The 27,830-nt window shown below is 48.5% G+C and overlaps 1 protein-coding gene across 8 annotated transcripts in view; it reads left to right on the forward strand.

Annotated features, from left to right (window-relative positions):
- ZNF618 (zinc finger protein 618) overlaps positions 1-27,830 on the forward strand; it is a 148,649-nt gene that overhangs the window by 87,763 nt on the left and 33,056 nt on the right. For 5 of the 8 annotated variants that reach the window (XM_059865462.1, XM_059865463.1, XM_059865464.1 and 2 more), the window contains 5 exons: positions 4,577-4,615; positions 20,105-20,194; positions 21,544-21,579; positions 22,323-22,400; positions 23,387-23,476. In XM_059865462.1, coding sequence (XP_059721445.1) covers positions 4,577-4,615; positions 20,105-20,194; positions 21,544-21,579; positions 22,323-22,400; positions 23,387-23,476 — 333 coding nt within the window. Of the gene's footprint in view, positions 1-4,576; positions 4,616-14,975; positions 15,060-15,247; positions 15,350-20,104; positions 20,195-21,543; positions 21,580-22,322; positions 22,401-23,386; positions 23,477-27,830 lie in introns of those variants that run through there. The other 3 variants (XM_059865461.1, XM_059865465.1, XM_059865466.1) reach the window with 3 other exon arrangements.

The raw sequence follows: 27,830 nt of genomic DNA on the forward strand, positions 1-27,830 counted from the left end.
TGGGATGGCAGAAGACTGCAGGAGTGAAGGGGATTTTTGTGAAAGATGCTTTTATTATCCAAGGCTTCACAGAGGAGAAGGGGCTGGTGCTGCCCCAGGGGACAAACGGGATAATGTGGTGGGATGGCTGCACTGAGGGTGTGACCCTGCACATTCCTGTTCTCCAGTGATCTCCAGTCCGTGTCTCAGATCCAGTGCCAGGGCACTGGCAGCCAGCTCTCCCAGGGCTGCTTTCCTCGAAGCACTGCAATGTGAGCTCCCTTGGCCCAGTCCATGCAGTCCTCAGCTGCCAGAAACTCCAATCCTGAATCTTTCAGTTGTTTCTTTCTGGCTGGGCAAGGGAGGAGCCGGACTGCAATGGCAGAACCTGGATTCCCTCTTGGCAGGATGGTGCCGGCCATGGTTTTCCCAAGGTCTGGCCACCCCTCAGTCATGTAACATCTGCCTTTCCCAAAGCTGGACTGATCCTAGGAGACTCCCCAGCTCAGCATCAGAGGAGCTAGAACAAACTGAGGCCCCTTTCTTCTCTTTGGGTTTTTTGGCCATTCCAGCAACAATAGCTGCTGTTTGTGATTTGCTGAAGGATACACCCCATCCAGGTCTCTGCTCCCTGCTTGTCTGTGTGGTTCCTGTGTCACTAACAGGCCCTGGGATGGTGCTGCAGGTGACAGTGCAGGAGACAGAAAAGGCTCAGGCCAGGAGAGAGCAGAGAAACTGGTGTTGATCTGCTTTGGACCTTTGTGGCAGAACAAAACATTTGTGTCATCAGCCTGTCTGTCACCACTCAGTGACACAAAATGCAAGGTGTGGGGGGCTCTAGTTGTCCTTGCTCTGGCCTGGGTTATTTCTGAGCTGGTTTTTGTGTCCAGGGCCCACCTGAGCCTTACAGCAGGGGGAAGATCTGTCACCCTCTCTGCTCATGCAGTCAATCCATCCTTATCCACTGCTTGTTTTGCCCTGTGCAGAACTTCCTGTCTTCTCATTCTTTGAGCTGTTCAGTTCCACATGAAGAGTTTCGCCCTGGCAACATCACATTTTTCTTTGCAATGAGCATTTTTTTGAGAAATTTTCTGGATTTTTTTTTTATAGCTGCACCTGCCTCCACTCCAGCTCTCCATGGCAGAAAAGCTGCATTGGAGGTGACCCGTGTTCTTGAGGCTGATTTCTTTTCTTGTCTGCCTTCAGGAGCAGGGGAGTTTATATTATAAAACAGGCCATTTTCTTTGTTTATTGAGCCTTCCCTGTGGTGCTGAGCATTGGCTGGAGAATTTCAGGCAGCGACTGCTCTGGCAGCTTGCAGAAGGACTGAGGCAGCTCTGGTTCAGGACGTGCTGCCTCGCAGGAACAAGTTCCCATTCTGCTTTCCCCCGAAAGCCGAGATCCAGGCACGGAAATCCCTGTGTAAGGGTTCTGCAAAGAACCAGAAATGTAGGTAAGAAATTTCCCCACTATGTTTTATCGAGGAACAAAGGAAAAGGTTGTGTTCCTTCCCCTTCGCTTTCCCAAAACTCACAAATAAAATAAAGAAGAAACCCAACAAAAAAGTTATGTTGTGGAGCTGAAAGGTTCCTTTGTGAGCTGCTCTGCAGCCCTGCAGGATGCCGGCTCCTTCTCCTGCTGGAGTTCAGCTGGAGCGGAGGGGCTGCGCATTCCTGGTGCCGATGGAAGGCTCTGTCCCAAACGTTGCTGCTTCGCCTACACACAACCCAGGGCTTAAAAATGTTTTGCTTACGGTGCTTTTATTTTAGCTGTGTGGGGTTTTTCAGGTCATTAAAAGGTTTGGATTGCCTTCAGGAGTTAGTCAGCTAGAAAGTTCTGCTTTGTACCGTTGGGTCGTGTTTAAGCAACATGAGCAGCAAAGCATCTGCATGTTTTGAGTCAGGAAAATGATTTCACTTTTAGATAACTCCAAAAAAAAAAAAAAAAAACAAGGCTGAAATTGCTTTATTAGACTTTCAAACAGCAAATTTATAAACCTCTGGGCTGAGGCCAAGTAAGGGAGATTTGTACCCAAAGGAGAATTCTTCCAAAAGCAGAGCAAGAAAATAGCAAGGCTCGAGTTTAACCCTCGCAGGATATATCACCTCTAGCCCAAGAATTGGTGGAAGTTCTCTGTTTCCAGATAAGCTTTTCTGGGCTGACGATTTTGCTCAAGTTGTTTTTCATTATTATTTATTTACATTATAAGTTGTTGCATTGCCTCCCTCCAAGCCCCTCAGCTCTCCATGTCCTCCCCACAGGAGGACCAGCTCAGCCAAGGGCTGAGCTGCCCTCACCAGAACAAATCCTGGATTCTCTGAGTAGGGCTGGATTCTTCAGGCCAAGTTTTGAGTTTCACTAGTTAAAAACTTCTCAACGCTTTTCAAGTTTCAGATTAATGTTTTCCAAGAATGGGTTCTGCTCAAATCAAAAAATATGAAAAGGAAGATGACTCATTCAAATGGTGAATATGGAAAAATGCTTTTTTCCAAAGTGCACTTTTTTTGGAGTCTGAGTTAAAGTGGTTTTGTCACTGAAAGGATTTTGAGGTGAGGAGTAGAAAACTAGTAGAGGAATAATCATCCCTGAGGAGAGATGGTGTTCCTGAGCCGTAGAAAGTTGGGATTAATTTGTTTATTTGTTACTGAAAATACCAGAGGATTTTGGGGAGGTCCTTTGCCCTCTGCCCTGCATCCCAAGACCCATTTTCCCATGCACATTTCCCAGTCTGCAGCAGAAACTCAGATGCAGAAAGCTTCTTGGGACAGAGGAGTTAACTGGCCCATTTTCCAGCTTCCCTGCCCACCTCCCTATTCTTACTGACTTTTGCAACTTTCTCAGAAATTTGTCTTTTGTTTCACAACTGAAATTACTTGGTCTGACCTCAAAGGTGATATAGAGTGGGCTGTAAGGGGATTTTTAGTTGGTTATTTTTTAATTCATGAATATTTTAGTCTGTCTATGACTAAGAGTTACAACATTGACACAGTTCAGAAATGGCTGTTGCTCAAATTTTGTGTGTTGCCCGATTCTTGTTAAATTTTACTAAAGTACTTTTTAAAGCTATTTAAATAGTGCATATATTTTTATGATTTGTTCATGCTGTTGCTTGTGAACACCAGGACAGTATTTTGCATAAATCTATTGTGCCATATCTGCTTTTCCTTAAATGATGGTGGGAATTCAAAAAAGTAGCAGCTGTGGAAAAATCCTGGGCTTTGCTGTCGATGTTCTGCAGTATCACTGAGGGTTTCCGATCTGGCCCCTGAGTTTATGAAGTTGTGCCAAATTAATACCATTGCCTAGAAGAATGATCTAATCAGGCAGGTTAATCAAGTAGAAATGTACAAATTCACAAACCCATAATCATTGTTTTTATTATTTTTAAGAAATAAGGAAATTAAACACAAACAGTGCTCATTACTTAAGGTTGAAAATTTTAAATTCAAAAATGCTGTGCCATTCTGCAGCTGTGGTTTCCAGCGCAGTGCAAGCATAATTCCAACAATCACATGGAATGTTTTGCAATGCAGTTATGTTATTAGATAATGTGACATATAGGACATGTAATTTAGGATGAATATGAAACACTTCAAATTGGCTTGGAAATCCTAATTGTTTATGATACTTGACTTGTAACTTTGGGGTTTGTTTTCCAGCTCGCAGCTTTGCCTGTTGCATTCATTTAGGCTTGAACATGATCTCTGCTGTGACCTTCCTGCAGTCCCACACACGACAGTGGAGGGAGCTTTCTCTCCCTTCTTTTCCCATCTACCTTTAGTAAGACCAGGATAGAATCACCCTGGGGGAATTCTTGTGGCTCATCTCTAGTGGAGGCTTTGCCATCACTGCCTGTGGAGTGCAGGCACCCTGGTGGAGCCGGCTGTGCCAAGTCTCACAGGAGCTGAGCCGGGTGCACTGTTCACTTCTCGCTTTCTTGGGTTCACATCACTTGCTTAAAAAATTGTGTCCAGAGGAGGCCATGGTGCTGCTCCAGGGTTGGAGCCCTCTGCTCTGGAGCCAGACTGGCAGAGCTGGGGGTGCTCACCTGGAGAGGAGAAGGCTCCAGGGAGAGCTCAGAGCCCCTGCCAGGGCCTGAAGGGGCTCCAGGGGAGCTGGACAGGGACTGGGGACAAGGGATAGAGGGACAGGACCCAGGGAATGGCTCCCACTGCCAGAGGGCAGGGCTGGATGGGAGATTGGGAATTGGGAATTGTTCCCTGGCAGGGTGGGCAGGCCCTGGCCCAGGGTGCCCAGAGCAGCTGGGGCTGCCTCTGGATCCCTGGCCAGGCTGGACAGGGCTGGGAGCAGCCTGGGACAGTGGGAGGTATCCCTGCCATGGCAGAGGGTGGAACGAGATGGGCTTTAATGGCCCTTACAGCCCGGCCCATTATATGACCGTGGGCAGCTGCGCTTTAACCACGAGCTCTTGTTGGCCATGTCTGCCCTCGCAGTCCCGGTGAGGCCCTCAGGGCCCTCTCCGTCCTGTGAGGGGCCGGGCAGAGCGGCGGGGAGGAGAGCGAGGGAACGAGCGGGGCAGCGGTGGGGGCCAGCCAGCGCGGCCGGCGGATCTAAGTGCTGCTTTTTCTCTTTGCAGACACCGAAGCTGCCTCAGGGGAAGGAGCCTCACAAGGCAGTAAGTACAGCGGGGCGCGAGGGGCCGGGCCCGGCCGGGCCGAGCGGGGGTCCCGCTCCTCGAAGGCCCCGTAGCGCCGGGGCTGCGGCGGGGCCGTACCGCGGGCGGCCGGCAGGGGGCGGCCCCGCCGCGGAGATGGCGGCCGCGGCGGCGGGAGGTGGTGGGGCAGAGCGGGCGGACACGGCGGGGCCGCGGGCACGGCTCGGGCTCTCTCACGGCACGGCGGGACCGTTCCTCACGGTCTGGGGGTCTCACGGCCCAGCAGCTCAGACTTGTCCCGCCCGCGAGAGGGGCGCGGTGCTTCGGGGGCTGCCGGGGAGCGCTGTGAGGGGACCATGAGCGGAGCTCCCCCTGCCTCCTTTGCCGGGGAGGGGCAGGGCATTGCCAGCCTCTAGCGGCGCCCAGCCCTGTATGATTTTTAAACACTAAATCTGCAGTGTGGGGTGTGTGCCCCAGCCCCGGGGAGGGGAGCCAGAGCCGGCCCAGGGCTGAGAGAGGGCAGAGGTGGCACCAGAGGGAGCTGGGGACGCGTTCACGGCCGCTGTGAGGGGTAGTGGGGAGGTGGAACCGGGCACTTCCCGGTGACGGGAGAACTGAGAAATAATGGGCATGAAGTGGAGAGGAGAGGTTGAGGCTGTTTAGGAGACCAGCCTGGGTAAAATCCCGAATAACCAGGACTGAGCTTGGAGCAGACTCAGCTTTGAGGAGGAGGTCAGACCAGAGATCTCCCGAGGCCTCTGCCCACCTGGGTTTTGCTATGTCTTAGGTGAGAGCCATGATTCCCACTGGAAGGGTAAGTTCCCAACATTGGTGGTTGCACACAGCAGCTTGGAAGCACCAAACTTACCCTGGGTGGGTATAGAAATGTTAGATAAATAGTAAAGAAAAATAAAAAGTACAACCAGACTCAGACTACCTTTTCTGAACTCTTTCTTCACTGAGTTCTGTGATAGGTAACAATTGGCATTAGCATAGGGGGGTCTTGGCTTTCTGTCTGCAAAAGGAAGCAGGACTGACTTCACTGCAGGTGGGGAAAGGAGATCCTCAGCCTTGAGCTGGAACATCTCAGTAGCAAGCAGCCATCCCACATCAGTGCGTACACACAGTGTTCTGCTCACAGGGGAGGCTGGGCTCTGCAGCTGAGCCTTTCCCTTGGCAGAGTCCAGCTCTGTGCAGGGCATGGAAACTCCTTCCCAAGCTCCTATCACCTCTGGTGTCTCTCTTTCAGTCACTGCTCAGCTGCCTATTGGTGTTTTACTTACTTTGAGGCTTTCCAGGTTCATCTCCTGGCTCCCTTGCTCTGAATTTTGCTAGCAGGCATGGCTATGTTCTGGGCTAGGTTGTGTGCATCCTGGACTTGCTGTTTGAGTGTTGGGTACTTTTGACAGAGATTGGGAACCACCTTGTGCAAAGAGAGATTTGGTTTTTTTTCCATAAGTCAGCTTCTCCCCTTCCCACCTGTTGTGGAAACTTTTTTGGCTGGAAAAGATAGGGCAGAGTGAGGCGTGAAGAGAGAAAAAGATATGGGGGCTCACACCTTTTTTGTGTGGGCAGACTCGATGTTGTTAGAGCTATAGAAGGATTTCTGTGGATGTAAATGCCTCTTTTGTGGTGTCTGGGTCATGGAGAGAGGGGGAGAAGAGAAAGTGAGAAGCAGCTGCTCCCTACACCTGGCTCCCAAGGAGATGCTTTGGTGGCAGTGGAGATGGAGCAGTAGGAGGGGCGGGAAATGCTTCCATCTTCATGCAGGGTCCAGCCCCATCCCCTGTGCAGGAATTACTTTTTACCTGCCACACTCATATCCCAAAATAGTCTCATCTAGCTGAAAGAGATGTAGGCAAAACCAAGCCAGCAGAATTGGGAGATGGTGAATGGTGGGGTAGGGAAAGGGGAAGAAGGATCCTCCATGGCCATGCCCTGCTGAAGGGACTGCCTGGACATGTTACCTGTCCTGCAGAGTGGATGTGAGACACTGCTGGGCCACTGCTGCTGTGACTAAGTGCACATGGTTGTAATTTCCTGACAGAGCCATCTTCCTCTTCCTTCCTCATGCTGCAGTGAAACAACTCAGCTCTCTTCTTTGCTCCCTGTGCCTTCCCCTCTGGGACTGGATTAAATAGTTGCTTCTGCATGTCTCTTCTCATTTTTCCACTCAGTGGCTCTCTTGTTTCCTTGTCAGTCTGTTTGCTCCTAATTATATTTTAGGAATTTTTTATTTATCTGTCCTTTCCTGCTATTTTTGCTTTGCCTGCTGCTGCACTGCTGTTTTTCTGTGACCTAATCTGGCTGTTTACACCCTCTCTCTTAGAGATGCCTGCACTGTTCCAATCTTCCTCTGCTATTTCTATCTCCTTGGGAACCTCTTTATTCATGGTCTCTGCAGGCACGGTTTGCTTCCCTCTCCCAAAATTTCTCAGTGTTTAAGGGATACAGGAAGATGTTGTTTTCTCTCCTGTGCTTCTCTGTGAGGCATGGATTACATCCATCCTGAACCTGTGAGTGAGGAGTCCCTTGACCAGCAGTGGGGCCCTGAATTAGCTCACATAATAACTACATTATACGACATTGCAACACATTACACACATTTGTGATGTGTGTTCACATCACAAACTGCAGGGTTGGAAAAGCTGATCAGATTTTCTCCATGGCCACTTGCTGGAGACAGCTGTTACTCTCAGCCACCAGTGGTCTCCCAAGAAGTGTTGGTGAAGGCAGCCTTGTGTGTCAGGTGACATCTCAGCTGCTGCCTGTGCAGAGCACCTGGGCTGTGGTTCAGTTCCTGTGCCTGTGCTCCCTGGGCTGCCCTGGAGCAGCCAGCTCTGTGGTGGGAAGCAAAGTCTGGGTGTGGGAGCGAGCCTGGGCTGCAGGAAGATGAGGGACTGACTGGGGGTGAGGCTGTGCTGGAATGTGCCCCTTCAGCTCTGAGGGGCTGTGATCAGAGGGGCTGGTGAGGAAGACCCATCCTGGCCTTTTTTCTTCCTGGGAGGAAGGGAGCTGTGGGGCCAGCTGGGACTCAGCTGAGAGCTGTTGTTTGTTCACTGCCTGCCTAAAGAGGAGACAGTGGTGTTTAGGCTTTCCCGCTGGGAAAGCACTTTGAAGACTCACTTGAGGAAAAACTGTTTCGTTTAGTTGGTTATTTTCAGTCTTTGGCGTTTATAGTCAATAGATGGTGTCTCTGGGACTCCCTTTATTTTTTGGACACATTCTTGAAGAGCCACAGCTCTGTGGTGGTGAGGAGGGGATGTGCTCACAGGGACACGGCTGCATGGCTTTGGGAGCTCCTTTTTGAGCCTTGACTCATGGTCCAAGACCACAATTCCCACAGGAGAGAGAAGAAAACAATGCAACCCACAGTGCTAATGTGTTAAAGAGACTTGTCTGACTGCTACCAACTTCAGCTGGCAGGGACGAGGAAGAGAAGAGGGTGATTTTGAAAAAACTGTCTATTTAATATCTTTTCCTAGACAGGTGTGGCTAGTTTGACACCTGGTCACTGACTGTTCCCATAGAAGAGTCTGGAGGTCTTTTCTGAGATGCTCATATGCCTGTGTGGTTTGTTCTGGACTCTGGGAAGTCCTCAGGGAAGGTGTTTGGGCTGGGTCTGTGCTCTCATTCTCCATGGGAATTCCAGTCATATTTGGGGCAGTTACAAACTGGAACAAACAAACAGTCTCCCTCCTGCTGCTCACATTCCATAGTACATTCTTGGCACCCAGACAGGTCCTGAATAAACCCAGGGGCAAGAGGGGGACCAGGGCCCTGTGGGGGCAGGGACACGGCTGAGGCAGCAGTTCCTCTCACCAGATCAGGTGTTTGCACCATGCCAGGCTGTGGGGTGGGGTGTGTTCAGTGGGTGGTGTCCAGTGGGTTGTGTTCAGTGACGTGTCCCAGGCTGGGGACACAGCTACAGAATCACAGAATCACAGAGGGCAGGGTTGGATGGGATATTGGGAAGGAATTGTTCCCTGTGAGGGTGGGCAGGCACTGGCACAGGGCCAGGCTGTGGCTGCCCCTGGATCCCTGGAAGTGCCCAGGTTGGACAGGGCTTGGAGCAGCCTGGGATAGTGGAAGGTGTCCCTGCCATAGCAGAGGGTGGAACAAGGTGATCTTTAGAGGCCCCTTCCAACCCAAAGCAGTCTGGGGTTCTGATTCTGTGCCTGGAACATTCAGCCTGTTGGAGTGTGGGACCATCCTTTTCTGTGTTGGAAAGAGGAGCTTATGTACAGGAGCATCTTCAGAGTAATCATAACTGCCTTGCAGAGCTTGAAGGGGAGCTGAGTTTTAGGGTTGCCCATGAAGTTCACCTGAGAGTGTCTAGGCACTGGAGCTTTGCTCTGCCTGCTCACTGCTGCTCTTTCTTACAGTGCTCTGCCTCTTCTGACCAGCCCAGGGCAGAACTCGTGTTGCTCTGGCAAATGTTAATATGACACTTGCCTCATTTCACCTCAGCAATGGCCTTTCAATACCAAAATACCAAATGTTAACAGATAGAGCAGGTAGTGCTCCCAGTCCATAGTAGTTCTAAGCCCTTTGTCTGGCTGAGTCTGGTATCGCTTCCCAGAGGAGTTTGGAATTCTGTAGGCAGGCAGGAAGCAGCAGGACAGAGAGAAAGTGACTTGCCAGAGGCAACAAATGGGTGAGTATTAATGGAATAAAGTGCAGGTCCTGGGCTTGCAGCCCAGTTAGTGCTGGGCACAACGCTTGGATTGCATTTCTGTGCCCTGGGAAGGAAACCAGAAAATGCACAGGGAAGTGGGAAGGGAAGGATTTCTAAAAGAAGGTATCTTAAAGTACTGCTGATATATTAACTTCAGGTATGTCTGGTTAGTGGTCTGCAACTTCATGAGTGACCTTTCAGGGGAGAATTCCTAAATCTGGGGGAGCAGTGCTGATTGGTATTCTAGGGAAGAGTCCTGCCATTCCTGGGTTCTTTAAATAGAGCACTGTTAAAAGTGGGAAGAATCAGGATGTGGTGCTTTTGGGAGCCTTGATCTCCAGCGTGTCAGTCAGGCTGGCTGAATCAGGACAGCTTGCTGACAGTGGGGGTTGAGTGTGATTTTTCCCTAGTGACACCTTTTTTGAGGACCATCACAAGCAAGCTGCAGTTTAAAGCAGGCTGTGCTCCCAGGCTGCACTGTGACACCATCCAGGGGATGGGTGGGAAAACAGCGTGGAAAGAGAGCTCCCCTACAAGCCAGTTCTACTGCTCTGCTTGCTTCTGTGCCTGGGCTGTTGCAGTTGTTCCTATGGCGATTCAGGGACATTTGCTGGACGCTGGAAGACCACTCATGGTTGTTTGCTGGTAGATCCCGGCCCTTCTGTCTCCATTTCCTGCTCCTGTGTACCTGCAGTTCTGTTCAAGAGGCACAGCTGGACTTTGTGCTGTTCCTCAAAAGCAGATTCCAGTGCTGAGCCTGGCAGCAAGTTAATCCTGCACAGCTCTCCAGTGACCTCCCTATTTTGGGAGATGCTTCAGAGCCCAGCCTACAGATCCTGTCTGTAAGCCCAGAGCATCCCTGACAGCCTCCTTCCCTTGTGCCTGAAATCCTTGCATAAACAGGAGCAGCTGTCAGAGAACATTAATGCTCACTGTGACCAGCCCCACAGACTGGAAACTCCTGGGCCACATCCCACAAAATCCCAACTGATCCCAAATAACAAAACCTGATTTTTCTTTGTGTCTCTTGGCTTTTCTGTTGTGTTGAGCCCCTTTTCCTTGCTTGGAAGTAATTTTTGAAAAATCACAAATACTATCTCACAGGTGAGGATATATCTAGGTGTTTCAGACCACCCTCAGGCTGCAAAAGAAGCAAAATGTGGTCATTGGAATTTGTCACACAATGGTACCACACAGCCTGATGAGCAGCTCAGGAGCAAATCCTGAGGAAGGCAGGGATGCCCAGCACCTCCTGCAGTGTCACAGGGTTAAAAAGGACTGCTTTTAAGGATAAATAGGATGGCAAGAGGTGCCAGAATGATCTTCAGAAGAAGTACATTTGAAAATCTAATAAAATATATATATTTAATATAAAGACATCCTGAATTTACTTTCTTCTTCCCCATTTGTAGCCGTTCATACTTACTTATTGTATGTACCTGGGTGCTGGCCTAAGACAGGACAGTTGGTGGGAGAGGGTCACTAATATTCACTGGGTCTAAGGATGTTGTAGGCAGCAAACAGAACATTTTCCTTTCCAGTTTCTCAGCCAGATGCCCTGAAATTCACCACCTGGGCACAGATGTACATCCATGTGCTTCCACTGCAGTTACAGTGAGGAAAAAAAAGGAAGTGGCATTATTTATTTTTTTTTTCCAAGATGGAATATGCAGTAAATATTTCAGAACCCCATAAATAAAAAGGATTGATCTGATATTTTAAAAACATATTCCCCTTTGGGCTCTGACTAAGTGTGAGAAAGTTCAGCCTGAGAAGGAGTTTATTTGGAAAAGCAGTGAAAGGTTAGAAGCAGGGATGTGGGCTGGAATATGCCTTGCAAATGTTAACTGTGGAGGCACAGTGCTAACGCATTGCATGTGCAAAAACATTTGGAGAGTTGTGAATTTAAACCATGAAATTAATATAGTCAAAATTAAGTTTTCTTGCCCACACCTTACTCATACAGGATATGGTGTTCGTAAAGTTCTGACAGGGATGGGAAGATGCGGAGGTGGTTTGCTGGTGCTAATTTATGGTTGAGGAAGAACCTTTAGCATCTCTGCTGCTTGATTAATTTGCAACATAAATGTTTCCTTAAAGTAAATGTAACTTTTGATTTCTTTTACTTTTCTGGGGGGTAGCAGAGCAAAGCCCAGGAAGTTGCTTTGTTGTGCTCACTGACACTTCCCCAGTGAAAAGTGTGATACAGTGAGTGCTGTATGTGTGCACACCCACGTGCAGCCACCATGGTGACCTGTGAATCATTTACAACTGCCTGATTCATTTTCCCAGTGCTCTTCTTTAATAATTCTCCTGCTTCTTGGGGAGAACTGTAAAAATGGATTTTATTTTCCTAATGTGTTTGCATTTTAAGTAGGCAAAGTCTCTTTAGATTCCCATTTGCCAAACGAGATCTGCGCATGTAAGTGACCAATGGGCTGAGACCAAGGGTGACAAATTTCAGTGGAGGAGGAAAAATAAGGAAAATAATAAGAAACTTAGTTCGGGGATTTGCAGTGTGAAGAAATTTTGAGTTTAAAACCTGAGGTATTGGAGGTAGTTATCCCAAGATATAGGGATGGTCAGGCTGGAGCTCAGGGCAAGGTTCTTCCCCCAGAGGGTGCTGGCACTGCCCAGGCTCCCCAGGAATGGGCACGGCCCCGAGGCTGCCAGAGCTCCAGGAGCCTTTGGACAGCGCTGCCAGGGATGCCCAGGGTGGGGTTGGTGGGGGGTCTGGGCAGGGACAGGGGCTGGAGCTCATGATCCCTGTGGGTCCCTTGTAACCCAGAATATTTTGTAATTCTGTGACCTGTCCTCTGTCTGAGGTGGGTGAAATTGGGAACAGTTCCTGGATATCCAGTGCGTTTCCATCCAAGTCCTAAAGATATGCTCAGGAACAGGATACACACTGGAGGGTTTGATGTGCTGCAAGTCCTGCAGTTCCATAGCTCTGGAGAGGAGCAGTGTCTCTCTGGGTAGTTTTAATCAGAGATTTTAGAAGAGGAGGCTTTCAAGTTGTCTAAAATTCTGTGATCTTCAGATGATCTTATGTAGAAAATTGCTAATTTTTCTTTCTCAATTCATTCTCAGATGCTGCCCAAATAGACCATGTTTACAGAAATCTGGATGTTAATATTTGGAAACAAATCTCTTACAGAGTTCCTAGGCAGGAAAATTATAGAGAAATATATTTACTTCAATAAAAAGAGGATTAGAATTTTAGTAATCCCAGACTGTTCTGGTCATCCCTCAGTTTGTCCTCAAGATGCCAGGAGAGTTTTAGTAAAGGCAGAAATACATCCCTGGTATATCCAGTGAGTGATGCACTTTTCATCTTCTAATGTGGGTTGGAATTTAGCAATAGAAGAGGTGTACAACAGCCATGCCAGGGATTATTCCAAATTCTTCTTTCAGCCTGACCTTTTTCTGTTCAACTGCTTGTTGGCATCTCAGCAGTGTTGAACCTGGATAGCAAACAAACCCATACACCCTCAGTATTTTAAGTATTTTAATTCTCAGTAGTGTCCCTCTTAAGGATCTTCCTAACCAGAAAGGCAGAGGAATACAGGGATCGCCTGACTAACACCTCCTTTCAGCCTAAGCAGGGCTGGTGTTCTTGATTGCCTTGGGTGATTGTGGGGAGCAGTGTCCTGCATTCCCCTGGTTTAATTTAATTTCATTTTGTTCATTAAGAGGTTTTATGGAGTCAGGATCTCTTCTTCAATGCTGCTCAGTCATTTAACTAGCACTTCTTCTTTCCACTTTGGAAACCAGGCAGTGATAATCCATCTAAATTCCCATCTGGAAATCACAGTAAGAGCAGAATTTCTAGTCCTGTACAAATGAGTAGGAAAAAGTCAGGAGAGGTTTGCTTTTCTTTTATGAAACTCTCAGTGCTACATCATTTAATCCAAGCAGTTGTGAGGCAGATGAATGGTGTGCTCCCAGCCAAACCATTTTTACTCCAGAAGGGGCTTTAAAATAAAATTGTCTTTATTGTGTGTTATGCAGAACTCCACAGTGTGGGCTGAATGGACTTTTTCACTTGAGATGGAACTTCGGATCCTTATTGATAGAAAGATGAATCTTCCCTCATTTACAGGTTATGTAGGTTCAAGTATACCTATTTTTTTAATTGTGCAAATTGAGGTAGTTCATTGCCAGATTGCTGGGCGTAACACCTTAAGAGACACTGATTAGACCATTCTTTATCTTACCCTTATTTACACTTGAAATTTACAAAAAAAGAACCCTGCCCTGCCCTGAAGTGACACCAGAATGAGGCAGGATGAGACAGGATCTGCTCGTGTTGGTACATTGTCTCATGTGTCTGAATTCTACCATGGAGCCTCAATATCCTAATCCATGATGCTGATTTGGGAGATAATTGTAAAATATTAATATTTTTTTCTTTAAATGGCTGATATTTGCTGTCTGTTTGGATTAAACCTGAGCATACTTTTAATTGAGGGAGAAGGAAATTCTTTGATGTGTAACATCCTGAGAATGTCTCTCAGCATCCAGTAAGTAGTGTCCAAAACACCTTTTCCCCAAAACATTTTTTAAAAAAATAATAGAGTTTGTGACCATCATTCTATTCTGAGCAAGAGTTCATTCTCTCAGAAATTAAACCAGGATATTCCCCTCTGCAGGGAAATTCCTGGTAGTCTGGCATCAAGTTTCCAAACCTGATAGGATTACATCCAGGCCTGGATGGTGTGCATTGAAATCTCCATTGTGATACATTGAGCTGACACATGGTTTCAATAAAGTATCACAGAATTTATAGATTCCTCTGGCCACCGACTTGAAAGCTTAAAAATTGCTGTGAGGTAATTCAGCCCTGTAGCTCCTGACTGCACCGCAAGAGCTGGAATGGCCCTGGAATCCTTCATGGAGAAAGCAAGCATGAGCCTGTGGCTCCATGCCCTCTCACCTGTCATTTGGCCCCTTGCCAGCTGGAAGGTGAGCCAGCACCTTGCACCAATTTTTGGGTCATTTCAGGGGATTTGACCCTTTCCTTTGAGGGTTTGGGATTATTCCTGGCTTGGCAGTTTGCATCCCAAGGATGCCCTTGTGTGAAGAATGGGAAGCACAGTGTTAATCCAGTGTGTTCCTCGATGTCTCCTGTGTTCCTGACAGAGGCCAAATGTTTGTGGGAAGGAAGTAAATTATTGTGAACTGAGCGATCTTGAAATAGTTTGCCCACAGGGATTTTTTTTTTTTCCTTATCCCCATTTAGGATCTGGCTTGTGCCTTTGTGTAAGGGGGTTTCTGTCCTTTCCAGAATTCTGGATTTTATTATTACTTAATCCTTACTAATGTTACTCTGGGTACTTTAATCCTCTTAAGGGTTTGCTGCTGACTTTGGGCTCAGTCCTGCTCCCTTTTCAAGAAATTTTGCCATTAGACACCTTTAAGTAGAGTTCTGATGTAAATTGGAGCTGATTTTGCTGGCAGCTCTGTCCCTGGCTGTAAAATGCCTCTGTAAAGCTGTAACCTGTGGGCAAGGCACAGTTCCAGGGGGGAGGAGAGGGGGGTCTGTGCTCCTGCCTGCAGCCCTGACTCTGCCTCTCCTCACTGCCAGTCTAGAAGGAATCCTCAAAAGATGCCAAAGGCTCAGGTCAAAGGAATTGTCTGTGAGCCTGCGCGGGGAATGTTCTGCCAGCTTAGGAGGCCATAAATATGTTCCTTTCCATCTAGGTGCCCCTCTGGCTGCGGAAAGGGAGAAGAAGCCTCTCTCCAGAGCTGTCTTTGTGCTGCCCTGGGTGGAATCCACAGAAACAAGTGAGGGTCCCAGATGTTTTGTTTTTTCCCTGATGTGTTGTAAGGAAGCATTAGCTGCACTCTGGGTCTTCCAGGGGGGCTGCTCAGGTCGAGTGTGCCCTGGACAGAGCTTGGAGAGGTGTTTCCCAGTGGGAAGCATGCAGCATGGTCCTCAGAAAATGCCATCCTTTCCTGTTTCTTTGCATCAGGTGGATTAGTCATGGGGACTGGCTCTTCCTGAAGAGTGCTGGTGTTGCTCATGGTTCCTTCCAGTGAGGCAGATACCCCAGGAAAGGTGATGCTTTTTCCAGGTACTGCCACAGACCCATTCCCCAGCTCTAGCCCTCTGGGTTTGTCACCAACAGGACTTGAGCATCTGCCAGCAGATTTCCAGGAAACAAGGAATGTGAAACCAAGGATCAGAGCAAGTTGTCGACTGTCCTGTGATCCACTGGCCAAAGCTGGAGGGATGATGCTGATCCTTTGTGGTCACTTAAACCCCACTCAGAAAGCCTTTTTGGGGCCAGAAACATGACAGCCTTAAATAGAGAGGTGACATAAATGTAATGCAGCTGTAAGAAATCCAGCCCCTCCCCTTTAAGAGCTGCTCCTGGATTTTCTGTTTGGCAAACCTTGTTTGTCAAGGTGAATGACTTATGTGGAATTGTCATAGAATGTAGGATTTAGAATAGAATTCCTTATGTTGCGTGCTTCCTTTGCCATTCCCAAACCTGCTGGTGCAAAGGAGCCATCCTGATCATGGAGCAGGACAAGCAGTGCTGTCCACACTGCCCTCTTCTAATTTTCCTGGTTTTATCCTGACTGGGACCTGCAGCATTTCTGGATGTTAGGAAGAATTCAGCAGGCTGTTGTGATCTGTTTACATTCCGCAGTTTTGCCCTTCCACATGTGCAGACTGTCCCTGCTGGACTGCTATTCCTGTAGCGCTCTGCCAGAGTAGGATCAATAGCATTCCAGGGTGTCTGCAGGGTGCCAGTTGCTGAGAGCTCCTCTATCAAGTACCTTTTGTGGCTTCTGCCATTTGAAAGCTCAGTGTGAATTCTGGGCCAGGTGGAAATTGTTCTTCACCTTGGACAGGTCCTTGAGGAGCTCCTGCAGCTGCTGTGGGGAGAGCCCATCATTTGGGACCCTCATGGGCTGTGCTGGCAGCACTGCAGGGATGTCAGCTGGATGGATGTTTCCAGTCTGGGTTTCTGGGATGCTGTGCAGAGCTCCTGGAGCCCAGTGGGCTCAGCGTGTACCCAGCTTTTGTGGTATTCCTGCACTTTGAAGGGCGGGTTAGGTGATCTGTATTTCTGGCTGTATTTTTAGTCATTCAGGACTCCTGACCTTTCAACACATTTCTGATTGCTCTTATTCCCTTCCTGGGTTTCTAAAGCAAAATCCACTGAGGCCAAGTGTCCTAAGGAAAGAAGTGTCTTGTTTTGGCTGCCACTGCTGGGCATGTGTTCTCTGCATTCTCTTTCCTGCCAAAATGAAATATGTGCTTCTTTCTCTGAGGAATATGTGAATCAAACCAACAAAAATTCTTCAAATCTTGAATGCAGGATCTGGGAAGAGAGTTGAGCTCAACCCCGGGGCAGGGAGTTCAGCGAGTCCAAGTGAGTGCTGGACACACCACCAGAGCCAGCTGGCAGCAGCTCCTGGAGATGGGAGAGAACAGCTCATTCTCTCTTTTCTTGGGATCTACTTGCAAGCAGAGTGGTCAAAACTTCTTTCAGTCCCTGTGGAGTTATTTCTTGGGGTACTTGAAAAACCTGCTCATTTGCCATCTGAGTGTGCCAGTCCTTCATAGCTGAGGAGCTGCTTTGTAACGAGGCTGTGCCTTGCCTTTTCTACTACTAGCGAGATAAGGTGCTCTATTAAAGTTTATTAAGATGCCTGTATATTAAAGATGAGTTGTGAGCTGGCTAAATAAGTACAGCTTGTACTCACTAGACCTCTCTCTGGAGTCCCTGCTTCTGTTGGAAAGGCTCCTGAGCATGAAGAAGAAAGAGGAGTCTGGGGTTTGAGCAGATGTCTTTGGAGCATTTTGAAGGTCTGTGTTTGCAGCAGGGTCGTTGCTCAGCTGGCAGCAATGATTTGAATACCAGTAAGGGCCAGCATGTGCTGGGGGCCTGAGGAGTGTCCTTTCCTGCCCTAATAGTGCCTGCTGGTGTGGTTGTGCTTTGGGTGGAGCCTTAAGGTGCAGCCCCTGGTGACAGCAGAGACTTTGAATCTGAGCAAACTTGCCTAGGTAGCATTAGCTGTCTGGGTCCACCTCTGCAGAGGTTTAGGGATGGTTTCAGTGTGGGTTTGCAGGCACACCTGAGCACCTGGAGTCCCTTGCAGCTCTTCCCATGGCAAGCTGTGTTGCAGGTACTGGATATTGTGCCCCAGCTGGACACCTTGGGGTAGCAGTTATAACCCACAGCAGGAAAACTGCCCTCAAACAGCTTCCTTTTGGGCACAGCCTGACAGAGCTCAAGAAGCATTTGGCAATGCTCTGAGATTGTTGGGGTGTCTGATCCTTGTGGGTCCCTTCCAGCCCAGGAGATTCTGTGATTCTAAGTGGTACTGCAGGGCTAGTTCTGCCCAGGGAGGTTCTTGCTAAGAAAGCAGTGTCTGCTGGATCAGTGCTGGGTGTGTTGGAAGGCTGTCAGCAGAGATGGCTGTACTGGGTGAGGGGCGGGCCTGGCTCTTGAGAGCAGCATCAGCAGGGACTGCTGTTCTGAGAGGTAAAGCTTGGCTGCACATGGGCAGCATTTTTTGAATTCTCTGTAAAGCTCCTGTGTCTGAGGCTGGGCACTGCTTGCTGGGTGTTCTTTCCTACAGAGCCCAGCTGGACCAGCTGGAACAAATTCTTCTCTGTAATCCCTGGAAATCCTTCTGCCTGTGGGGACAGTCCCCTAACAACATCAACAAACCCCTCCTCTCTGGGGCTGTGCTGTTGGCACTTGTTGCATGTTCCATGCTCCCTGCACTGCCAAGGGAAGAAGTGCCTGCACCCAGCATGGGCTCTGCTGGGGACAGTAAGATCCCCCTAGGACCACAGGTAGCCATGCCTGGCCCTGTGGAATGGTGTGTTAGTTTTCTTCTGTTCTAACAAGTCTTATTATTTACTGAGCTCTTTTCTTCCAAACTAAGACCATAATCGTTTGTGTTCTCTGAACATGAAAGTGCCTGGTGTTTGGGACTGCTTTGAAGAGTTAATCTTCAGTTGGTCCTGTAGAGTTCATTGCACTTCAAAAAGGAGGTTGGTTCCTTGGTTTGGGGACACCCATGGAGGTGGGACTGATGCCGAGTTAGGAGTTTCTCTGCTACTTGACTTGCTGATTGACTGTGCTAATTGTCTGGGGGGTTTTGCAGCAGCGGCACAGGTACTCAGCAGCAATCATTGATCCTTTTCATTGTGGGAGGGGGCCCAGGGTAGAGGGAGGCCCTCAGCACCGTTTTTTGACCACACAAGGAACCTGCACAAGATCACATAAAGGAACAAACACAGTTAAATGTGCCTTGCCAGTGCTTTTGCCACTGGAATGTTGTTACAGGTGTGTTCTGCTGCTCCTCCTCCTCTCCCTTGAGCCGTGCATTATCTGTGCAGAGAGTCCCTTTCTCCTTGCTTGTCCAACCTAGACTTCTAAAAACCCCTTACTTCTAGTTTAGCCCTGCTGTGCTCTGATTAAGATACAAATATTTTTTAGTCACAGAGGTAAAGTTCCAGTGCCCAGGTGTTTAACACCATTTAGATTTGGCAGTTTTCTCTGCTAGATGATCATAGATAGCTTCTACAGTCACTCTGAATAAAGGGTGACAGTGATCCTTTATTTAGTGCTGAACCCCATGTGCTGCTGGACCGAGCAGTGAACCCAAGTGAGTGATTACACTGTACCAATATATCATAGCTTAAAATAGGGAGTGGTTTTAAAAGTAAAGTGATGGAGAAGTAAAATGAGACCTTACTTGATGTGCACAGTCTGGTGTGTTGGAACACAGCATGGAAGAGGTAAAAACAAGGCTTTAACTTTGCTGATAGTGGGAATACATGGATACAACTGCACTGCTGCAGGGAAGCTCCCTGAATGGCAGGTTCTCTGTGGAGCCCTGGGAGCTGCTGCCTGCACTCCTTGCTCCTGCTGGGAAGGAAACACACTGGTTCCAGGATCCTTTGTGGCTGTACAAATGATGTGTTTCACTGTGTTTGCCATGGACTTTATTATGTTTGCCACTTTGCTGTGGGCTCATAGCACCAAGCCATCAGCCTAGGGTTGTCTGACAGGTGGGGTGACAGCTCAGGAAGGGCGCCACCAGGGTGTGTCAGGCAGCAGAGGGGGAAACACCCCACCGAGCTGACCAGGAAATCCTCCTCATACACTGATGTGATAGCTAAGCTAAAGACACTGATCCCCCCATTCAGAGCAAACCAGATCTATAAACACTTGGAACTGCTTTACAACTGTCTGCCCCACACAGCTGTGGTGAAGGGTTGGTTGATGCTGGGATGAAGTGATGGGGTGTAGGGAACAAATGGATATGAAACCAAGCTTCATCAGCCCTCCCTTCACTGAGCACCTTACTGTCCTGTGTGCCTTGGGTTGTTGGGTCTCCTGGGTTTGTTGGTTCTGACAGATCCTGGGTGCAGTTGGGAATCAGTGAACAGCAGCAGTGAGAAGCAGGAGTGTGCTCATACATTGACTCTGTGTAAGTTCTGCCCCTTTGCCCCCATCCTGACCAACAGCTGCTTGTCCCTGAACTTGCTGAGCCCTGAACTTCCAAAGGAGATGCCAGCAGGGCCTGCTGCCCTGCATCCTCATTGCTGTGAGGTCTCTGGGGTCTGCCCTGGAGAGCAGAGCTGTCTGAAGAGGAAATAAATCAGAATATGCTCCAAGCCATATAGTGTGGGGCAGGGGGAACAGTGTGAGGCAGTGGTTGTCTATGTGCCTTAGAGACCTGGCAGAGCACGTGGGATGTGTCAGTGCATGGGGGTGTGTGATTGACCAGTGTGGTTGCAGTGCTTGCCTTTCACCTCAGAGTTTCTAAACTGGTCTCTTTTCTTCTTCCTACAGACAATTTTAGGTACACGTGTGACATTTGTGGGAAAAAATATAAATACTATAGCTGCTTCCAAGAGCACAGAGACCTACATGCCGTGGATGGTGAGTAATGTTTTGACACTCAGACAGCTGAACTAGGCTGAGAAGTCTTTGGGGAAGCAAAATGTGGCTCTGCAGGAGCATGTGGCCTGTGCTGTGCGAGATGTGGCACTGCATGGGTCACCTGTCTTTGCCATGGAGGCACAGTCCACAGGCACTGCAGGGAGGAGTTTGCTATGCCTGATTCTCTCTGTGTGCATAAAAACAATACCTGTGCTGGGATCAGGGACCTTGCAGTGAGTCTGCAAGTGAGGTTCATGGTTAAGATGGAGATCCTGGGACTGAGTACCTCAAGGTAAATGGTCAGCCTGATTATTTGCTGGGAAGAAATTGGTTGCTTTTTGGTTTCTGAATTTACAGGTTTGTTCCCAGCATACTTCTCTGTGAAGTATTTCAGATTTCAGAGTTGGGAACTTTGATTTTTGTTAGTGACTGCAGTAGTGAACTGATGAAGTTGTCAGTGGCCCTTAAAGGGTGACTGTAGATGTGGCCTAGGCTGGTGACACCTGGACAGAAGCAGACACCCACTGCCAGAAGCAGTGTTTCTTTATTCTGCATTGGGGAAAATGAAGTGTCAACATGCTGGCTTGCCCCCTGCTTACTGAATATCTAAAGCTTCTCACCTGGGAGCCCACAGATATTCCAGACCTTCTCTGTGTGTGCTGTAAGCCTGTCAGTACTGCTCCTCACTTGGCCAAGGAGAGTTCTAGAAAGAAGCTGCTTGGAGAGCAGCAGGTTTTGAATGGCTGGGCTGTCTCAGAAAAGCAAGTGTTTTTTCACAATACATGGTTGTATGAAAAAATGGTTGTGTTTACCTGGAAAGTGTGGACATCTGAACATGCTCTAAGGACAGCCAGTGTTCTCCTGCAGGGCACCACTGCCAGCTCCCTTCCTCCTGTGGGGAGCCAGAAGAAAATTAGTGGCACAGACAGTCAGTGTGAGGGGAATGTGGCTGCCTCAGTCAGAAATGTCTTTCTTGTGGCACCCAGGGGCCACAAGAGAGCTTGGAAGGGGCTCCATGAGTGTGCAAGGACTGTCCCAGCTCCTCCCTGGGGCTGCTGTGTTCCAGCACATGCAGGGGTGAGGCAGCTGTGCACCTGAACTCCACCTGGGGCCGTGTCAGGGTCAGAACAAAGGCCTTGAGCATCTGTGTGTATTAGGGCTGGGCATGCTCAACCAGGTCCTGTGAGGATGCTTCAGGGAAGAGGAGGGACTGGGGCACAAAGCCTGGTTTGTTTAGTGGGGCTGAAATGTGCTGCAGCAGTATGTGAAATGCAGGAGGAAAACAAGACCATTTAAGAGGATTTAATTTCTGTTTTGTTTCTTCCCCTCCTTCTTCTATTCTGTGTTAGTTTTTAGTGTGGAAGGGGCCCCAGAAAACCGGGCAGGTAAGCCGAGCTCCTTTGTGTGCTTTATTTCACAAACCTTTTTAAGCATTCAGTAGTTCAGACACAGCAGGTCAATTCTGAACTGCTAAGAGTCAAAGGAGTTTTGTCAGGAATTGCAGTGGGACAGGGAGCATCCTCTCTCCCTCCCCAGTGTCTACAGCCAGTAGGTTGATGCCCAGCCCTAGCAGATACCAGGCTTTTGTTGCACATACAGTTGGTCAGACTTCAGACAAAGAAGCAGGTGTTTCATGTCTGTGGTGATCTTGTAAATTGTTCAAGGCATACACCAAATTCTTCTCTAAAGTGGGTTGGATTTGTTGCTGGCTGTGCTGTTAGCTGGTAGATGTCCCAGGTTGGTATTTGGTAGGTGATGTGCCTGCAGACTGCATTGCCGTGCCTGCTGTCAGCCAGTTCAGCAGCATTAGAGGGGAGATTCCCTGGAAGAAAATCAGGAAATTACGATCAGACTTCACATTGTGTTCATTCAGGTTTTCTCTGCATTTTTAAAACATTAATTCCCACAAGGCCTGTTAGTGGGCTGGGAGCAGGGGTAATCCTGGGGCGCCTGAGGAAGAGGAGGAGGGACAAGTCAGACATAGGGGTCACTGGTTTATCATTCCTGTTTTCCAATCCTGTTACAGATGGTAATGTGATTACAGGTGCAGGAGCATTCAGTGCCGATGCAGCTGTAGAAGGCAAAGCTGAGGTGTTGTCAGCTGTCCTCTGGTTCTGTTCTCTTGCAGACCCCTACGACCAGGCCGTCATTGCTGCTGATGAGGTGAAGGAGGAGGAGCCTGAACCCTTCCAGAAGATTGGGCCAAGTAAGAGTTATTATTGTTTCAAATAAAAAGGAGAGCTCAGGGGTTCACTGCCTTTGGCTGCAGTACCTCTAGAGAAAGCAGGAAGCACTGTTACACAGCGGGGTTGGGATTTGGGTGCTCACAGGTATGTTCAGGCTCAAAGGAGCATCAAACACCAACAGCCCTGGCCCTAAGAACTGCAGCTTTGTGATGTGTTCTACTCAAGAGCTCTGCGAAGAGAAGGGGAGGGGAGTTCAGGGAAAAGCAGTCTGGCAGGGATGAGAGAAGGCTTGAAGGTGCACTGAGAGCTGGCAGGTGATTCATTCATACTGCCTTTGTCGTGGGTCCTCAAACAGAGCAGAGGGAAACAGAGAAAGCACCAGGTTTTGCCAGAGCATTTCCCTGAACTTCCCATTTTGGAAACATTTGACTATCCATGGATTTTCCTTCATCTTGCAGCTTACTGCCAGTTCTGTACTCCCAGCACTGGCAAGAGGAGGGGATGTCAGTGTGTGGTTACACTCCATTATTTCCAGTATCCCCAAAGCAGGAATGAGCACAGTTATTCTAGAAAAGCCCCTTCTCCTGCAAGAGAACTCCACAATCCCAAATAAAAGTTCTCTAATACTTGAACCTGACTGTTTGTTTCCTGGTTTGACTGTTCCTGTTGTCCACACATCCCAGACCTGTAACCAGAGGACAGAACTGTGTCACCTGTAATACAGATTTTAGAACTGGATTCTCTCCCTTGTTTTGCACATTTGTTGTAATTTTGGGGTAATCTTCTAAAGCTTGTTCGGTTCTACTGGACTTTTTATGCATGGTCCATCCCTCTGTTTTGAACTGTTTCCTTTCCTGGGAAAAGGATGTGTGGATTACAGGGCAGGCAAGTTCCACATGCACGAGAAATGTTTGTGTGACCTGACCAGTTTCTCTGTAAAAAGAAACTGGGAGTTGAGTAAGAGGCCTGACCTCCTTCCTGACCTTTGTCCTTGTTCATTTCACAGAAACTGGCAATTACACCTGTGAGTTCTGTGGCAAGCAGTACAAGTACTACACTCCCTACCAAGAGCACGTGGCTCTGCACGCCCCCATCAGTGAGTATTGCTGCAGGGCTGGCCCTCTGCAGGCTGGCACCTCCGGGGCTCTGGGGAGCACCAGGCTGCCCGGACAGACTTCACTCTTGGGGATCCTTCCCCTGGAGCTGTGGGATTGCAGTGGGCAGGACACAGATCATGTGCTGAGCACTGTAAAGCTGAGCTGGGATCTCCTTTCACAGGGACATTATTAGGTCTGGAATGTCTCTCACCTCCTACCCCAGCCCATGGAATTCTACACATAATCCTTGTGGGGTTGATGGTTTAGGCTCTTTTTTAACTGAGGAGATGCACAACATTTTTATACTCCTCTAAATAATAGCTGAACATACATGTTAGAGAAGAAGCATCTTTCTATGAGCTTCTAGAGAATTATTTCAAGCAGTGAGTTAAAACTGGTTTCAAAATCACTTAAATTACCTCACCAGCTTGCTACTGAATCACACTCAATGAATGATTTATTTCAGGGAGCTCAGGACAAAGCAGTTGTCAAAAAACTGCACAGCACTGTGGTCTGCAGTCCCCACACAGCAGGGAGGAGGCTTTAACAAGCAATTCAGTATAATTCAGTGCAAAATTTGACTAAATGGTGAGAGAAATTTTTGCTACCTGCTGGATTTGAATACTTTCAAAGTCTGCAGAGAAGTTCTTTACAGCTGAACTTCCTGCTCCCTTCCCATTCCTGCCCTGAGCTTTGCTGGGTGCCTGGGTTGTGCTGCTCCAGGGTTTGGGATGATGGAGAGGAGGATGAGGGGTGGGATGAGGGACGAGCTGAGCGCCTCAGCCGCAGCTGCAGCCGGCAGGGGGCGCGTCCACCCAAAAATCCCCGGGAATCGGGTTTTTAAGGGATTCTAGTGAGGCGCCCTTGGGTTTATGAGAACATGTTCCACCAGACTGTCACTTTAAAGGTTTGGTGGCTCTTGACAGGTGCCAAGCAGGTTCTCTGAAGCTTGGATATGGGCCATGTTAGAAGGTTCAGGGCATAAAATACGTGTCCAACATCAGCATCACAAAGCTAATCTTGTTATCTGCCAACGGCTGAAGGACGTGCCCCAGTGCTTATGATTGCACACATTGCAGTTATTCCTGTGGTTGCCTGCCCATGGAAGGTCCACCTCTTTGCTGAGGTGTTTTCAGCCCTCAGCAAAGCCATTGGTGACCAGCAGTGGCTGGTCCATCTCCTGCCACAGAGGGGGCCCTTGGGCAGCAGAGCTCTGACGTCTCTGCTGCCCCTGCAGAGAGGTCAGGAGCAGTGTGCAGTGAGCACTAGGCTTTACTCAGCTCTAGCTAATTCTTACCTTCCCAGTGCTTCACATTTCAAGGTGATATATTGCCACTGATGTCTTCCATCTTCCCAACCAGCTGTAGTAATAGCTGAGCTGCTGGTTCCAGTCCAGGCTCTCCAGCAGAAAAGAAACCCCATCTGTGTTTCTCTCGGAGGGGTGTGCCTGCAGAGGGCCCTACAGTTCCAGTGGCCCCCCCAGGCCCTGCCCCAGTTCTGGAGGAGGAGGCATGTTCTGAGTGCTGGGCTTGAGGCCATTCTTGCACCATCATTTCTGCAGCTAAAGAAAAGAAGCTGCCCCTGCTGAAGGCTAGATCAGCAGGCCCTGAGCTGTGCAGATGGGTTTCCAGTCCTTTCAAGTATCTTTAACTGTGAGGACATTCAAAATCAGATCAAGATAGTATTTTCATAAGTTTAACCCCCTCCCCATAAACTTTTATTTTTCCTTTTCTTTTTTTAACCTCTTTTTTCTTCTCCTTGTTCCCATGACCAGTAAGATTTATGATTTACAATGACAAGCCACTAACCCTGATGAGGATATGGGAGAGGGCATGGTGAGCTCCCAATGCAGGCTGGCCAGTACATTCTCACACCTTTCTGCTGCTCAGACTCTGTTCCTCCCAAAATCCAAGGTCCTGTGAGGCAGCTGTTAACACCTGACTTTTGAAAAGCACAGCTGGCTTTTCTTGAATCCTTGCAGTCAGAAGAAGTAAAGCTGAGACTGTGTCTTTACCCTGGTCTTATTTTTCTGGTTATAAAGCAAGTGCTGAAAATTCAGTCATAGTGGAAGTGGGTGAGGAAATCCCTTCAGCATCACCAGTTCAGCTGTCTGGGTCTCTGCTGGAGCACAAGCTTCCCTTCCAGAGCCTGTGTTTCTGGTTTTCTGTCATAGTGAATGAAAAGTCATTGAAAATGGGTAAACCAAAGAATTATATCCTGCAGCTTCAATAGTGTCTTGCAGGATAATTTCTGGTCAGAGCTGCTGGACAGCTGCTGTCTGGAAAAGAGCTCTGCTGTGGACTTCCCTGGAATTGTTAATGCCAAATGTCTCCTTCCAAAGTTCCCTTTTCTGAGTGAGGAGTAGGGGCTTTTTCGTAAGATTAGAACTGGGCTATGACTCTTTAAAATAATATTTTTACGCTGTTTCTGTCAACATATTCATTCTTTCAAAGAAGGGAGTCAGAGGCCATTTCCGAAAAATAGAAGTGGAGTGTGGGCGCATTCATTGTCCCAGTTTTAGAAACATTTCTGAATGGAGATTCATGGGGGAAGGTTCAGAGATGTTCCTGTCCTCCTTCAGGCTCTGGCTGCTGTGTTAGATGGAGCTGATTGAACCACGTTTGCTGGGGCTAGGCTGTTGGGATTGTTTAGAAGGATGGAGAGAGACTGTTCAGGGCATGAAGTGACTGAACGAGGGAAATGGCTTCACACTGTTAGAGGATGGGGTTAGATGGGATTTTGGGAAGAAATTCTGAGTATCCAGTTAAGAATTGGGTGGTGAGGCCCTGGCACAGGGTGCCCAGAGCAGCTGTGGCTGCCCCTGGATCCCTGGCAGTGCCCAAGGCCAGGTTGGACACTGGGGCTTGGAGCAGCCTGGGACAGTGGAAGGTGTCCCTGCCCACGGCAGGGGGGTTGACCGGATGATCTTTCAGGTCGATTCCAACCCAAAGCAATCTGGCATTCTGTGACTCTGTGATGAGTTTAGTGCAGAGAGAACCTGGGGCACCTGGGATGTGAACTGGCTATGAATGCACTGGGAGTGGCATTGAGCTTGGTGAGTCAGGCTCAGGAGAGTGCATTCACCTCTGCCTGGTACCTGCAGATAGAGCCTCAGACTCCTAGGTCATGGAAGTGTGGGGAGAGAGCCCTAAAACCAGCACAGCCCTCCATGGCTCTGCTTCCAGGATGGAAATCTGAAGTGATGTCAAGGCCCTGAGAGTACTTAGAATTCTGCAAGGCCCTGAGCAGTCCCACAAGGGCTCCAGCCCAGCTCTGAGCCACACACCCTACCTGAGCTGCTCTATAGATGTTGGTCTCAGTTCAGTTGTGGACATGACCATGCCTGGCCATGAGTCCCATGAGTTTGTACCCCAATCCACAACTGCATTCCCACCTTGATGTCAACCCTGTCTGGGCACCCTGGACCTTGCTGGGATCACTGGTCCTGGTTAGCCTCAGCAGAGCTGATCCTGCTGCTGACCTGTGGATTGACTTGCCAGCCTGGCCACACACCTGTCTCACTGCCATGAACTTCCCAATGACCTTCGTGATGGAAGCCAGCTGTCACCTCTGGGCCTTGCTCCCTTCTCTCAGGGTCTGTGGGATGGGCCTTTCCATCCCTGGGATCATTCTTGGCTCTCCAGGGGACAGACAGACCTACACCCACCCTGACACCTGTGATGCTCAAGGAAGTTCATCAAGGCTTGCTGCTCAATTCCTTTCTGTACTGGATGCACACTGGATACAATTTATTCCTCCAAAGTGCTTAAATACTGTATTTCATTGAGGCAGCTGCCATTTTGGTAGGACAGCTGGTTTCCACACAGACCCTGCCTAGCCAGGAAAAAAACAGCTCCAGATTCCAGTTGGATGATGTGTCTTTGCTTCCACCAGTTCAGTGAGGGAAATCTGTGAGTTCAGGTGCTTTTCCCAGTGTGATCCCACAGTGTTTTAGCAACAGGCTCCACCTGTTTGTGTGTATAAAGACACATTAAAAATTTGATAGGTATCAGCAGAGGGGTTTTCCTGTGGAAAAACCTGTTTGCCATAGCCAAGGTGTTTGCTCAGAGTATGGAATTTCAGGCCATTGTTAAGGAATCATTTTTCAACACATTCTGTGAAGACAGTTTTTTCTCCATAGGTGATGGTATAATTCCATCTGAACCTTCAAAATGGTTCCCTACCCATCCTGACTAGATCTTTCTAAACAAATACCATACACAAATTATTAACCAGAATTTTTACCTGGAAAAAGTAATGTTGCTGAGACAATCTGGTCCCTGTTGTGGTGGTGCATTGTGATAATGTATGGATTTGGGTGCCAGATTTTCTCCTTGCTGCCACAGCTTGTCA

The sequence above is a fragment of the Haemorhous mexicanus genome, chromosome 21, assembly GCF_027477595.1.
Source record: "Haemorhous mexicanus isolate bHaeMex1 chromosome 21, bHaeMex1.pri, whole genome shotgun sequence".
Lineage (NCBI taxonomy): Eukaryota > Metazoa > Chordata > Aves > Passeriformes > Fringillidae > Haemorhous > Haemorhous mexicanus.